This window comes from Ambystoma mexicanum, chromosome 3p (assembly GCF_040938575.1).
Source record: "Ambystoma mexicanum isolate Mex_15411 chromosome 3p, UKY_AmexF1_1, whole genome shotgun sequence".
NCBI lineage: Eukaryota > Metazoa > Chordata > Amphibia > Caudata > Ambystomatidae > Ambystoma > Ambystoma mexicanum.
The window spans coordinates 1,040,789,507-1,040,803,495 of NC_090925.1; the positions used below are offsets into that span (position 1 = coordinate 1,040,789,507).

Below are 13,989 nucleotides of genomic sequence, written 5' to 3' on the forward strand. Positions count from 1 at the left end.
ATTCAAAATACATAGGGTCTCATTTTGAGTTTGGTACTTTGCCCATGGAAATACCACCAAATTCATTTACCATATTTACCATCCATAATCAGGGTAAAGGTTCCAGATTAGGATTGCTGAAATGGCAATATTAAACCCTATTTATGGTGACCATTGGACTCTATCAGGGATAAGGAACATTTACCAGAGGTGATAATTCGCATGTGGTAAATCCTCTTTTAATTGGTGCTAATGTGCAGAAAAAGAACTGTGTTTTTCCTCCACAATTCTGCCAAAGTAGGAATTTGGTAGTATGGAGAAGAGGCATTAATTCCATTACTGTCACTTTTTTACTGTATCACCAAACTCATCATAAAGACCTAAATTCCCTCCTGCCCTCACCTCATGGCAACATAAAAAGAAAAAAAATAATACGTGGCTACGAAAATTCTAAATCCTCCTGCAACATAGCAATTGACTATTAATACCAAAATAGTCTGCCATGATGTCACAGGAGGAGAGAACCGCGTGCAGAAAGGGAAATAGTTGCTCATGGCTTCAAATGGAAGCAATGCCAACAAGCATAATTGTACATGGGTGACTATCAACTATGGGGAATATTCGCGCTGAGGAGATTGGAGTCCCATTCGGTATTCGAGAGCTAAGCAAGAGTGGGCTATGATGTGGCTCTGAACCCAAAAGTGGAATATTTCTACTTGGTTTACAGGCATCCTTACACAATTTTAGGTTGTATATGGGTGTCTATTAATCCATCCAACTGTCTTGGAGGACATGTAGAGTCCTTTCCTCTAAGAGGTCATCACCTACTGTTTCAGCGTGTCTTGCATGATGGCAGGCTTCTATGGAAGAACCTGCCGAGTGTTTGAACCGGGGACAGTAGTAACAGGTCTGTGTGCGGGTGTATGACGTCACCACAGTGAAATAGGACTTCATCATATTTAACTGCAGTAACATCGTAGCAAGAAATTATAACTTTCAATTGTTGTAAAGTGTATGAATGGGCCAATGGAACCCAATGACAACAAAACAAGTGTGGACTATGTAACTGACGGAGTAGAATAATATGATAGAAAACCTCATGAAGAAATAAAATACATGTGGACCTCAGTATATCTATAGACAGGGGCAGTTGGAAGTGCCACTCCCCCAGAGAGAGAGAGAAGTCGGTAACTGAAGCCTAAAAAGGTCTGACAAAGACCAGGGAACATGAGGGTTTAGACGCAGGAATAATTCCGGAGATAAAGTGAAGAGGCGACAGACAAACCAGGCAATCAGTGAGGGTTTGGGTCCTGACAGTTGATAGCATTTTGTAATGTGTTTCACGTTAAAACTAAGGTGGGGGAGGAGGTCTTTGAATCTCAGACGTATTCAGGCTTTTTATGAACACAAGATAAATGAATTTCAAGTGAAAGGATCTTGGAATCACTAACTGCCAATCATGTGATATCGAGGGAATATGTCGATAGTTTAATGAGCAGCCTTCTGAATGCAGCTCTGGGCTAGCAATGTGCCCTGCGAGCTCTGGGCTAGCAATGTGTCCCGCGAGCTCTGGACTAGCAATGTGCCCCGCGAGGTCTGGGCTAGCAATGTGCCCCGCGAGCTCTGGGCTAGCAATGTGCCCTGCGAGCTCTGGGCTAGCAATGTGCCCTGCGAGCTCTGGGCTAGCAATGTGCCCCGCAAGCTCTGGACTAGCAATGGAGCCACAAGCTCTGGACTAGCAATGTGCCCCACGAGCTCTGGGCTAGCAATGGGGCCGCAAGCTCTGGGCTAGCAATGGGGCCGCAAGCTCTGGGCTAGCAATGTGCCCCGCGTGCTCTGGGCTAGCAATGTGCCCCGCTAGCTCTGGGCTAGCAATGTGTCCCGTGAGCTCTGGACTAGCAATGTGCCCCGCGAGATCTGGGCTAGCAATGTGCCCCGTGAGCTCTGGGCTAGCAATGTGCCCCGCGAGCTCTGGGCTAGCAATGTGCCCCGCAAGCTCTGGGCTAACAATGTGGTCGCAAGCTCTGGGCTAGCAATGTGCCCCGCGAACTCTGGGCTAGCAATGTGCCCCGCGAACTCTGGGCTAGCAATGTGCCCCACGAGCTCTGGAATAGCAATGTGTCCCGCAAGCTCTGGGCTAGCAATGTGCCCCGCAAGATCTGGGCTAGCAATGTGCCCCGCGAGCTCCGGGCTAGCAATGGGGCCGCAAGCTCTGGGCTAGCAATGGGCATTTAGAAGGCAGTTCATGAAAGAATAAGGTACATAGTGTGTGATCTGTCCACAGGACAGACAAAGGGGACAAACAGGGATGATGCATGTGCCTCATCCCGATCAATAGCCTGGGTGGAAAAAATCCCTCAACCCCGTTTCTTCCATTAAGTCTCACAGTGGGAATGTGGAGATGAATGAATCAATCAATTATTAATCAATCAATTCCTTGACTCCTATATTGCACCTAAGTGAACCTGATCGCCACAGTGATGGACAGTGATTTGATATGAGTTGGAAACTTCACTTCTAATTCCGAATCAGGCCAATATCAAAAACCTTCTGATAGTTTTGCCAGTGGCCTGCGTAGAGTATGTTTGGGGTCTCCATCTCATTCTAAATGGATGGATGCAGAAAATGGCTCCTTTCTGCTACGACTCAGTGGAAAGCATAGGGATTAGCTGAGAATATCTCCTCTCAGTCGCCACTGCAATAGACACTGGAAGCCTGCATTAGGGGACTGAAACCATAGCAGGAAACAGGCAATACCACCCTTCTGCCTTTACCAACAACTTCTTTCCTTCTCCACCAGCACCCCAACTCCACAGGCATTGAATAACGTGCCTAGATGGGTGGTAAGCAACCATTAGGAACATGGCAGAGAATCATTCTATCCCCCCGACTCCCTTCCTCCCATAATGTGATTTGTGAGTGTCTCAAGGATCTTAGGGCCCCTTGGCCCCCCTCTAATGTCTTCTGCCCTTCTCCACCTCACTAAACTACAACCCGCCTCTCCATAAGAACAAGGCTAAGCCCTGGTTTGGGTAGAACTAAGTGCTGGGGCTTCCTGTCAAGGAAGAAGAGGAGGGACATTTGCCTGTGGTCTCCCACTGGGTCACGTCTATACATTACTTTGAAATTCCTCCTGGGGTCCGCCTAGTCCACTTAATACACTGAACTGGTGTAAACAGGCACTCGGTGGCCAGCTCTCCTCCAGTGCATTGCCCTATTTAAAGACAGTCGATTTCCTCACATACACAACTAAAGGTCTCTGTTGGAGTGTCGCGAATTAATACACAATTCGGCATTACTCATTCTATGTCCCCACATTTCCAATGACATTGCCCAGGGTCCACAATGCTATTTTCCGGAATATCACTCTAGAGGTGCATATTTCAACAGATTGCTAACTCCATTTATGCCTACCCTCTGGTACATTGCCCGTGTCTTTCCATACCTGCTGGTCGGCCAGGATATTACTTTGTTCTACTTCCCGGATAGAGCCCTGCAGAGAGTCGGCTGCTTTCTTCAGATCCTCGACAAAAGGGTCCAACTTCTGTGACAGAAATAAAAAATATGCTTCAAGAGTAGAAAGGCTGAGATCTGCTGGCATAGGTGAAATAAAAGGAGGGGGCGAAGAAGTGACACCCTAAACAGTCATGCTGGGAGGAAGGGGATCAATAACGTTTCCTTTTTGCGATCTGAGTTCCTATACATATGCTCGAAAGCAACTGTCATGTTTGGCTTATGGAAATATATGTGCACCCCGATTGTCCATGGGAATCATTATAATCCTGGCAGTCTACGTTTATTGGGGTGGGGAATGTCAATGAACGGGTTAAAGGAAAGGGAGAGTTCAAGATCAATAGAAAACACATTGCCCACACATTCTCTGCTGGCCAACTAGCTGGTGTGAAAATACACAATCTTCTATAAAACATAACATAGCAAACAGTACCCATAACATACATTTAATCACATACTTTCAGTTATTTGATCAGAGAAAATCTAGAATGGCAAGTTATGTAACGCATCATAACGTTGCAAAACAGACCTCACATCCTGATTGATGGTAGAACATGTGAACACAAACCCAACCACTCACCATCCTCGTGCATTTGATCTCGAAGTTCCAGGTCAGTGTCAAGTAAAATTATTGCCCTTAATGCAAAGAAATCTGCTTTCCGAACTCAAGATGCATTGGAAAACCGCCCCCCTTTGGACCTTCTATATCAAAGCAGTATCAGGAAGCGGGTCTAAGGATTCTTGTATGAGATTGCATTAAGAATCATAAATGGTCATCCACAAAGGCGCATACATCCGACAAACACCAAATACAGGGAAGAGTAGAAGACGACAACAGAAACATCCACATATCCAGCACTTTCGAATGTCCAAGCCACCAGTAGGAAGTAACCTGGAGATTCAAGGAGTAACTGAGTAATTCTGGCTTGGCTTACCTCCTTTCTCTCTGATCGACCTTCCCAGGTACAACTTGGGTCCTTCCTCTCCTCTATCTCCCTCTCTACCTGTGGTGTTCCTCAGGGGTCTAATCTCTCACCCTGGCTTTTCAATCAATACTTGTCAACCCTTGCCTACTGCATTTCCATCTTCTGCTGCAACTTCCAATGCTATGCTGATGACACACAACTCATTTTCAGGCTTCCCTCTGCCACCTCCTCTCCCTCCATCATCTCTGACTGTCTAATCGCCATTCAAAATTGGTGTGCCGCCAACGATCTCTGTTTAAATGCAAATAAAACTGAGATCCTCCTCATTGGCACACCCCCTCCTTCCTTCCCCCTTACTCTCTGGCCTGCCGCCCTCGGCCCTCCTCCTGCACCTACCTGCGAAGCAAAGAACCTCGGGGTCATCTTTGATTCCACACTTTCCTTCTCCTCACACATCTCTGAAGTCTCAAAAAAGTCTAACTTCTTGCTACACCTGCTCAGAGGTACCTTTCCCTTCCTCTCCTTCCCACAGAAGCTCACTGTCTCCCAAGCTCTGATTCTCTCTAAGCTATACTACTGTAACAGCCTCTTTCTAAAGCTACCTGCCTCCACCCTCCGCCCTCTACAGCTAATCCAGAACAGAACTGCAAGACCTGTCCTTGGCCTCAAGCCCTGGGATCGTATCTCTCCAGCACTGAAATTCCTCCATTGGCTCCCAGTGGACGCAAGGATTCAATTTAAAACACTTTGCATTGTCCACAAGGCTTTCTGGGGCCTGGGTCCAAAATACCTTCAACTATCCCTACGTAAATACCTCCCCTCTCGAGCCCTTCGCTCCTCTACTTCAAACTCCCTCAGGGTCAGCCGCTTTTCTAAGAAACGTGCAAGGGGCAGATCTCTGTCCTCGGCCGTAGCCTCCCTTTGGAACGGCCTCCCTGCCACCCTGAAACTGGAGGAAAACCATCTACGATTCCGGAAGCTCCTTAAGACCTTTCTCTTCGTATCTGCCTTTGCCACTCTCCTTCCCTGCTGATCTGCCTTCTCTTCTCAGCACTGCCTCACCTGCCAAAGGGGCCGCCTTGGTTCAGTTACCTGCCCTCCCGGATACCCTCCGGCACTGCCTCCCGGCCACCCCTGCACCGGGGCCTGTTATCTGTACCCTCACAGGTCCCCCCACTCCTCTCCTGCACTTATCAGATGCTACACTATCTGACTTGCCCTGCACTGCACCCTTCCCTGGCTGCACTAATCACTGCTCTTTCACCTTTTTTTATTCACTTATTTATCCACTAACTTATTATTTATCCTATGCCTTGCACTTCTTGCCCCACTCCCTTTTCTGTTGCACTTTCCCCCTTTTCCTTTCCCATGCACTTGCACGTTCTCAATGTCCCTGGGCCTAGTAAGATCGTTTGTTTTTGTTTTCTCCCCTGCTCCCCCTCACGTTGCCTGGTCGCGCTCTGAAACACCTGTGTATGGGCGCGATATAAATAAAATATCATATCATATCATAACAAAGAGACCAGTAGAAATTAGGGCAAGGTAGCTCATCCATGCTTACAGATAGAAAACCGACCAATAGCTTTACAGACAGTATATGTTGATCAAACAAACTCTGACAGTCTGATTAGGGAGATGGGTGTTAGAGTCATGGGAGTTTGTAGGTTGGAGCAGAAAAGTTTTGTGGATATCACCGGAGGAGAAATCTCAGCAAGGAAATCTTGAAAGATCCATCTTATGTATCTACAAGGACGTGTCAGGCCATCCTTCCTTGAGGTCGCAGAATTGTAAACCAACATGAGAAAACATACTACTCCGTGGTACACACCAGGAGATATAAAACAAGATCCAGTCTGTGTGTATCACACACTTACATTTAAACATGTGCAACACTTTGCGTTCTCTCCTGCGTTTCATGAAGATGTTATGACACTTATTACTTGATCCACTGAAACATGTACTCACACTAAACCATTCCACCTTGCAAGCCCACTTGCCCTAGAATCATGTTACTTGTGGAGTAAGCCTGATGTACCCTGGTTCCAGAATTGTCAGACCGGTGTCGAGGAGCAGCTACATGCCTCTGCAGGAAATCCCGCCGCACTACCTCCTATATGTTGGGAGCATGAGATCATGCTATGCCTGACACCAGCAGTTATGACCATACCACGGCGAGTATTCGAAAGAAGATACCCTCTGAGAAAGCCCTATCAAATGTATCCCTGAAGAGATGACAATCTGAGGGAGGAAATCCCTGAAGGAATATGAAAAAGAGTGAAAGAGAAGCTGGTGACGTCACAAGAGACGAGCATGACACACTGAGAATACTGGCTGAAGAGAATCCATGGATCTTACAGAAACTATTGATGAAGTTAAGAATCAAGTAACCTTTCAAATGCGAAAAGAAGATTGCACGTGTGCGAAGCACTGCACAAGATGCAAGCCATTCAATAACTGTACAGATGCTGTAAAGCAAGTAGTTTAAGTAATCCTGGAAGCTGGCTATATGTAGTGAATAGCCTGCAGGTGAAGCCGCCATTGTATAGAAACTGGACATTGTTGTCATGAAGTTAGTAAGCCTAGACACAAGGAGAGGCAAGGCCGAGAACTGTTGCAGCAAGAAATAAGCTGAGATCGTGAGGCTGTCTGGCCTGGTAACAAAGCTGAAGCAGCCAAGACCGGTTATCTATTCTTGAAGGCAGTAATCATGTGAAGCTGAATACTCTCTTGTTAAGGTGGAAAGAAAGAACACCAAGTGTGCCAAGTTTTATTCATTTAAGACATTTACATGCCGAAAAATGGACCAAATCGTGGTCTCCTGTCACATGAGCCAAGGATGGAAATAGAGTTGGTCGTGGATTTCTAGAACAACGATAGTGCATGCTCACACTCCCATATATTCCCACACACAAAAATACTTTGCAAGGCCAAGTTCAAAGACAATCTTCATGGCAGAAGGCTTGGGTGATGAGAGATGTTGGGCTAATTGGGTGGAGAGGTAAAGTCAAGTCCACCTCCTGGCACCTGGGTCTGAGTTTACATGCTGCTTAGTGAACCAGATGTTCCAGACATGGTACGAGCATGCCAACCAATTATAGAGGGCCATATAACAAAGGGCCTTATAGTTTGAAGACCAAATGATATACTGTGTACTTAATAATATTGAAGATTACATGTTTTAGAAGTAGGCATAAGTTGTCCACCTGACAGTTGATAGCCTATCACAATCTAAGCCCATATAAAAAGTATACTTAGATGTTACTCTTGAACGTATCACAACCCTCGTAGGTGTTTCTCATTTGCCACGTGGTATGACGTCACCTCTGATGAATTCTTAGTATATAAATGTGTTTTTATGATAAATGCACTGAGGGCTCGAACGAACGTCCGTTGATGTCTGTTATAACTCCCTGTTTTAGATAATTGTTATTAAAACAGCACCTTTGCCATCTTCCTGAGTTGGTTCTATTATTTGGTGTCTGCATTCCCATCCCTGGCATGCACGATACCCAAAGGGCCATATGCTCACCAGGGAGGCTCAATCCCATAGTATATGCTTTAGAGTAGTTGTGTCTCACGAGCATGAGCAATATCTGGGCACAACTCCATCCTTATAATCACACAATGATGAGACTAAACACAAAGCCTTTTGTACATCAGAAACACAGGTTGTGTGACAGCGATCAGTGATGCCCATGTACTTTAAACCTCATCTTGTCCCATATATGCTCCAAAATCAGGAAATAACATTTGCCATTCAACGGACACTAGATTTTTGCATTTACTTTGTTCTAATTTACTACCTCTGGCTGCCCAAGAGACAATTTTCTCGTGGCACCAACTCTGGATCACCTTTGCCTTCAAAATCTCCCTGCCCACATTTTCCTCTAATAAGAGGCTTAATGACTGCCCGAAGCTGAGTGTATCCTGCAAAAACCCTGAGTGCATCCATGCCACCTAGAAATTGCCCTTAAGAAATGCCATCCCACTCGATCAAAAGCCTTCTCCGCATTCAGAGCAATGGCCGCCCAAGGACACAGAGAGACCCCTAGCAGCCCCAAGATGTCACAGAAAAGCCTTTAGAACCCAATTGTGTCCACATGTATCCTGGATGGCAGAGCTGTCTCCAGTGTACAAGCTCACATCTTTGCAAATATCTTGTGCTTATTAAGGAATGTGTACTTAATTGTGGGAGCCCTTCTACTGAGAATGAACACTGTTCAAATAACCTGTTCTATGGAAGCTTCCCACTCAGAAGGGTCTAAACCATGTTTAGCTCACTGTACCTTTCACAGAGGAGAAGTATCCATTTGCATATCAGTCAACTCGAACCCACCAGGGCAGTCCAGCACCGAAATGCTAGGCAATTCTCCTCTAAACAAGAATACCAACAGCAACCCCAGACACGTGTTTTGGCCTTCTTGTGTCGCCTCAGTGAGGTGAATCTGTGCCTCTCTAAGCACAGTGAGCAAGGGGTCCACGTCTGAATTATCATGGGCAGTTTAGGGTTAAACCCCAAGAATTACAAAATTGTGCACAATTGTGGGAGCCCCTCTACTGAGAACGAACATTCAAATTACATGTTCTATGCAAGGTTTCCCTCTCAGGAAGGTATACAACCACGTTTTAGCTCACTGTATCTTTTTGTAAATATTAAGGAGTTTGGTCTACCATTTTTGGAGTGGTCAGGTTTTTGCCATCTTTAGGACTAATGACAATAACTGCATTTGTAAATATCCCCAATTCCGCCCCCAAACCCCCATACAACCAAAAGCATGCACAGGGTAAGGATGGGCATTACTATTTTTAACCTTTGTGATGGCTTCCAATAATACCTCATCCAATGTGAATGGGTCCCCCTTTCCAAAGTCTCATGCCAACCTTTCCTTCTATTCGTTGAGCAATATGCAGAGTAGCACAGCTCCTTATAAAACCTGGTGAACAAATCTGCAATCTTTCTGCCCCTTGTTGTCATTTCCTTCCCTGCCTTGATATAGATAATGTTGGACCTTTACTTTTGACATTTTAAATATCCTGCCAATGACCTCCCTGCACTGATATTGCCCCCATACACATTTATATCAATATTCAAGGACAGTAATTGGAATAGGTTGACTAGCAATCCCAAAATTAGATGCATCTTGTGGTGTCAACATATGAGGCACAAAACCAATGCAGCTTTAATGTAAAGACCCTGTGTATTGTAAAATCTGGAATAGTGTATTTTGCTCTTGTGCAGGAAAGAACAAGATTTAATAACTTTCTTCAGAAAAGAATGCACATGGTAAGGTTATGATGTTGAAATGTTTTGCATTCAGGATAGACATTCAGCTTCACTGTAATAATCATGCATACTTCCATATGAAACACATCTATGTATTTACAGTCCTGTCCATCACAGAGTTTCCTCAGGAAGGGATAGAGTCAAGTCTTGAAGAGACTACCTTAGTATTCTGAGTGGTCCGGTTATAAGTAATTAATTGGCTGATATTACATTATGTAAGAGCATCGGACAGTGGCAAGATCATGCTTATCACCACACCGCTTGGAAATGAAGTTGACTGCCTAGACTACCCATGCACATTTTGTTTCTGAAGAGAGATATTAAACCTTGCTTCACCCAGCTCAAGAGCAAAACAAACCATTCCAGCCTTTACCCCATATACATTAGCCCTCATCGTAGGATGGTGTGTGCCCTCCTTTACTGTACACTTACTGTTAAACTCCACTCTGGCTTTCATTGGGCCTTCAGGTTTGCCTCACTGGCATCCTTTAGATTGACTAATTCGAAAAGTTTAATAGCACTTGTGGACTCAAACTTCTCCGTCAACAGTGCTTTGAACCTTTGTGCTACCAGAGACATGACATGGACCCGCAAAGCCCACTTATAAGACTCTGACATAATGAAGAAATCCACCTCTCTGGCATTGTTCTGTCTGAAAATCTTCTCAAGAAACATAACAATGTATGCGTGTAGCTCTTTCAGTTTCAAGAGGTCAGGGTTTAACAACCATCTCCCAGTTGGTTCCTTTTTGCCTCCCCACTCAATTGTCATGATGACTGATGCCTGGTCTGAGATTCTGCTAGGGACTATCGCAGTTGCCTCGTTACATACATGTGGTCAATCCTGGACCGCGAGATATGCACCAGGGAGAAGAAGGGAATCCTCACCCCAATGGATCACACAGCCATCACAGATCGAGCCTCCGTGAGCGCTGAACTAACCTTCAGCATTTTGTAAATACCTTATCTTAGATACATTTTCTGTCCACTTATCATGTAAGTGAAATTCTTCTTGAGCAAAGTCGCCCGAAATGAGTTCCAAAATGATTGGTTACACTGGGTGGGCCAATACATTTTTAACAACCCGATTAGGATTCTCTTGTGCTGCACTTCAACCAAAACCTAGCTTCACTCAGTATTTTCCATGACCACCACATTTGACAAAATTATGCCTTTGGAGATTCAAATCGTTATGACTCCTTGCATGTCCACACTTACTACCTCTTCAATTTGGCTGCCTCTTATCTAGATCGGTGCGTATACAGAAAAAAAGCTATCGAAGTGCCAAGTTTCTGCTAATGAGTCAACAGCTTCTGCCTCTTAATTGGGCTCCTAAATCATTTGAAGTCCCAGGAAATTACCTTAATCATGGGGACTGAAGAAAACTATTCCAGCACAATTACTTCGCCTTCCTGCCCAGGAGTATCCCATGACTTGTTTATACCCCTCCTGGCTCCTCCAACCTCAATAAAACCCAATAATAGCACCCTGAGAATGGACTGGACATGACAAAAGCACAAGTGGGAGGGCAAACAACAACATACCCAGTCACACCATCCCAGCCAATACCTAATCAGCGTGAACAATCCAATCATATATGCAGCTCATGGACAGGCCCAAGCTGGTCCTAATCACGGTGAGCAGAAACCTAAACATAATCCTGTAAACCCAGAGCACCTCCCAGGGCCCAAGTTGTTCACGCACTACCTCCCCCAGTCTCCTCTGATAATGGGGACAAAACCAAACCATAATAAATACCATAGGACAGAACACCAACAAATTAAACAACAAACCCCCAGTGGTATCACCTTAAAAGCTTACTGTGACAACAGGAGCTTACGGAAATGTGTAGGAATGTACACCCCCCAAACCACTTGCATCCATAAATCATCACTCCAACATTAAACCGAACCAAGGCTACATGTTCAACTTACATCATCCTTTACCATGAGAACCTGGCAATAGAGTCTTAAGCAACACTTCTGAAGCCATCTCTACGCTACTCTCATCAAAACACAACAACTCACAACAAGCCATCGCAGATTAAGAGGTCAGCCCCAATGCAATCCCCCACCATCGATTTACCAATAGAATGCCAGACTATCCCACCAACTCCTCTCTCCTCCACCCTCATTGGACGAAAATGAGAACCATGAACTCGCTTGAGCTTGCAGCATGTTGGCCATATGGCCTGTGATTACTCAGTCCCGGCTCTGTGAAATAACTTGGCACCCCGATCTAAGATGTACTAAATCGCTGAATCAGTTTAAAAGTTATCTCACAACACCTTTTTGCATAAGGTTTTGCCTTTACTGATTTTGATTGCGTATGCTCTGCTTCAGTGGTTTGTTTGTTGTCCTGTCACCATTGATAATGTCTCTCCTGTTTATGTGCACCCCTACGCCCATGGGCCGTTGGAGGCGTTTTAAATAGATAAACCAGAAACACCATTTGTTGTATAGGCGCTTTAAACATAGCCCATACATAAATAAATAAAATAAAATTGCAACTTAAATGTGCTCAGTCTTGTGTCTATTCAAAAGTTAGTTTCTTGATATTTACAGTAAAATTTATCAAGCAGAGATGAAAAAGGCTACACATTGCTTCCTTCTGTCCACTGTACATTGGGCCAAGTGCCCCCCCCCCCAGGATTATCTTGAGGCCATTCCATATTAGTTGCCATTGCTGTTTGGCATACTTAAACTACACCGGAAGCTGCAAGGAGTTTTGAAATGCCCTTGCAATGCCCCGTGGCTTACTCTTCACATTTGAAGCGTTGTTGTCAGGGAGACACTGGACCCTGTGCATAACAGGTTTGATGCCTGAGGGTCTATGTGATATTTCTATGTGGTAAGGACAAACACAAAAAGCACTGATTTAGTTCAGACAATTTTGTGCAGCCTTCAGAATGCGGAGATATTACACTTCTGGGAGGTTTCAACCTGCCAATACCACCGCAAGAAGATCCCAGCCCACCTACTCCTAAACTGGGGGTCACATCCAAGCCCCCTTACCTCCCCACCGCCTCCCTTCCCCGCCCAAAGCATTCACCATCGACTGCCATCTCGCCATCTCTCTCTCTCTCTCTCTCACACACACTCGCTCTCTCTCTCTCACACACACTCTCTCTCTCTATCTCTCTCTCCTTCTTATACTTCCTAACCCTGAAGATTGTTGCGTCTCCCTCTGTTTTCGTAACATTTGCATTGCATTTGAAGGGTTGCAACCTCGTGTTCAAATTTCTGTAATCTCCCCACTGATTCTTCCAAATTGCTTATTCTCTGCTTTGTGTCTGCAAATCGCTTGTCAAAGCACCGAAGCTTGATATCAAGGGCCTGCAATTTGACACTGGTGCCCCCCGCCCCCATGAATGGCTTCAATGGCTTTACTTCCTCCAACATGGTCTCCATTATACAATCAGGTGGAGAGGTTGGCAAATCTCATTTAAGTCCCTTGACAGTGGCCCTGAGAAATGACATGACATCTTTCTTGCCTGCGTCTTGGAGGCTCCACTCATGATCAGACCGTCTGTTCACTGATGTATCCTGTGGTCTTGTGGATGTTCAACAGTGAGTCCACCTGATACGCCTGCACTTGGTAACTAGTGGGGCAGCCCACACATTGCAACACTTAGTGAGTTCCATTAAGGAGCAGCATTATTCTCTGATTGATGGTGTAAGAATATACGTATGACGGGCTACATCCGTGCAGGCGCGTGCTTTGAGGATGCGCAGGGCTAGAAAACGTGGCGACTGCAATGCTTACCAGCCTCAGACTCAAAAAGCCTGTTGTGAGAATGGGTCCATGCACTATTCTTGAATCCTCTTAAGTCCCGGTGGCTTATAATAGCACCCATCGATGAGGTCTCCAATTTGATATCGCAGTGAAAGGTAAGGGTGTCCACCTGCCTACTACTACATGACAGGTGGCCACAGGTCAGGGTAGTGATGGGGGGGGGGGCAGAATGGGCTAATCTGATCCTAGGGTTCCGCTGGTTGATTTCCATGCTTAGAGAATTAAAATTCTTCCTCTGAACAAAAGGCAGAGGTTAAATAGACATGCATTCAAGCAAATATTGGAAATCATTTCCACTGCACTGTCTAGATTATGACCAGTCATCCATAGAGTGCTTGCCTCTATAACCTGGGCAACAGATGACTCCTGGACTTCAATGAGGCTTGAATGAGGCGCATCTCAATCTTTCATTGGCTTAAACACCATTGTATGTTTATCCTCTCAGTCGCAACTAAAACTGGGCCCCCTCACCTATATATGTCCCTCTGACACC

General features: G+C 45.3%; 1 protein-coding gene across 1 annotated transcript in view; it reads right to left on the reverse strand.

The window, feature by feature from the left end:
* Positions 1 to 13,989, reverse strand: part of KIAA1755 (KIAA1755 ortholog) — a 435,570-nt gene that overhangs the window by 230,980 nt on the left and 190,601 nt on the right. Inside the window, exon 9 of the mRNA XM_069652397.1 lies at positions 3,425 to 3,523. Coding sequence (XP_069508498.1) covers positions 3,425 to 3,523 — 99 coding nt within the window. The remainder of the gene's footprint in view (positions 1 to 3,424; positions 3,524 to 13,989) is intronic.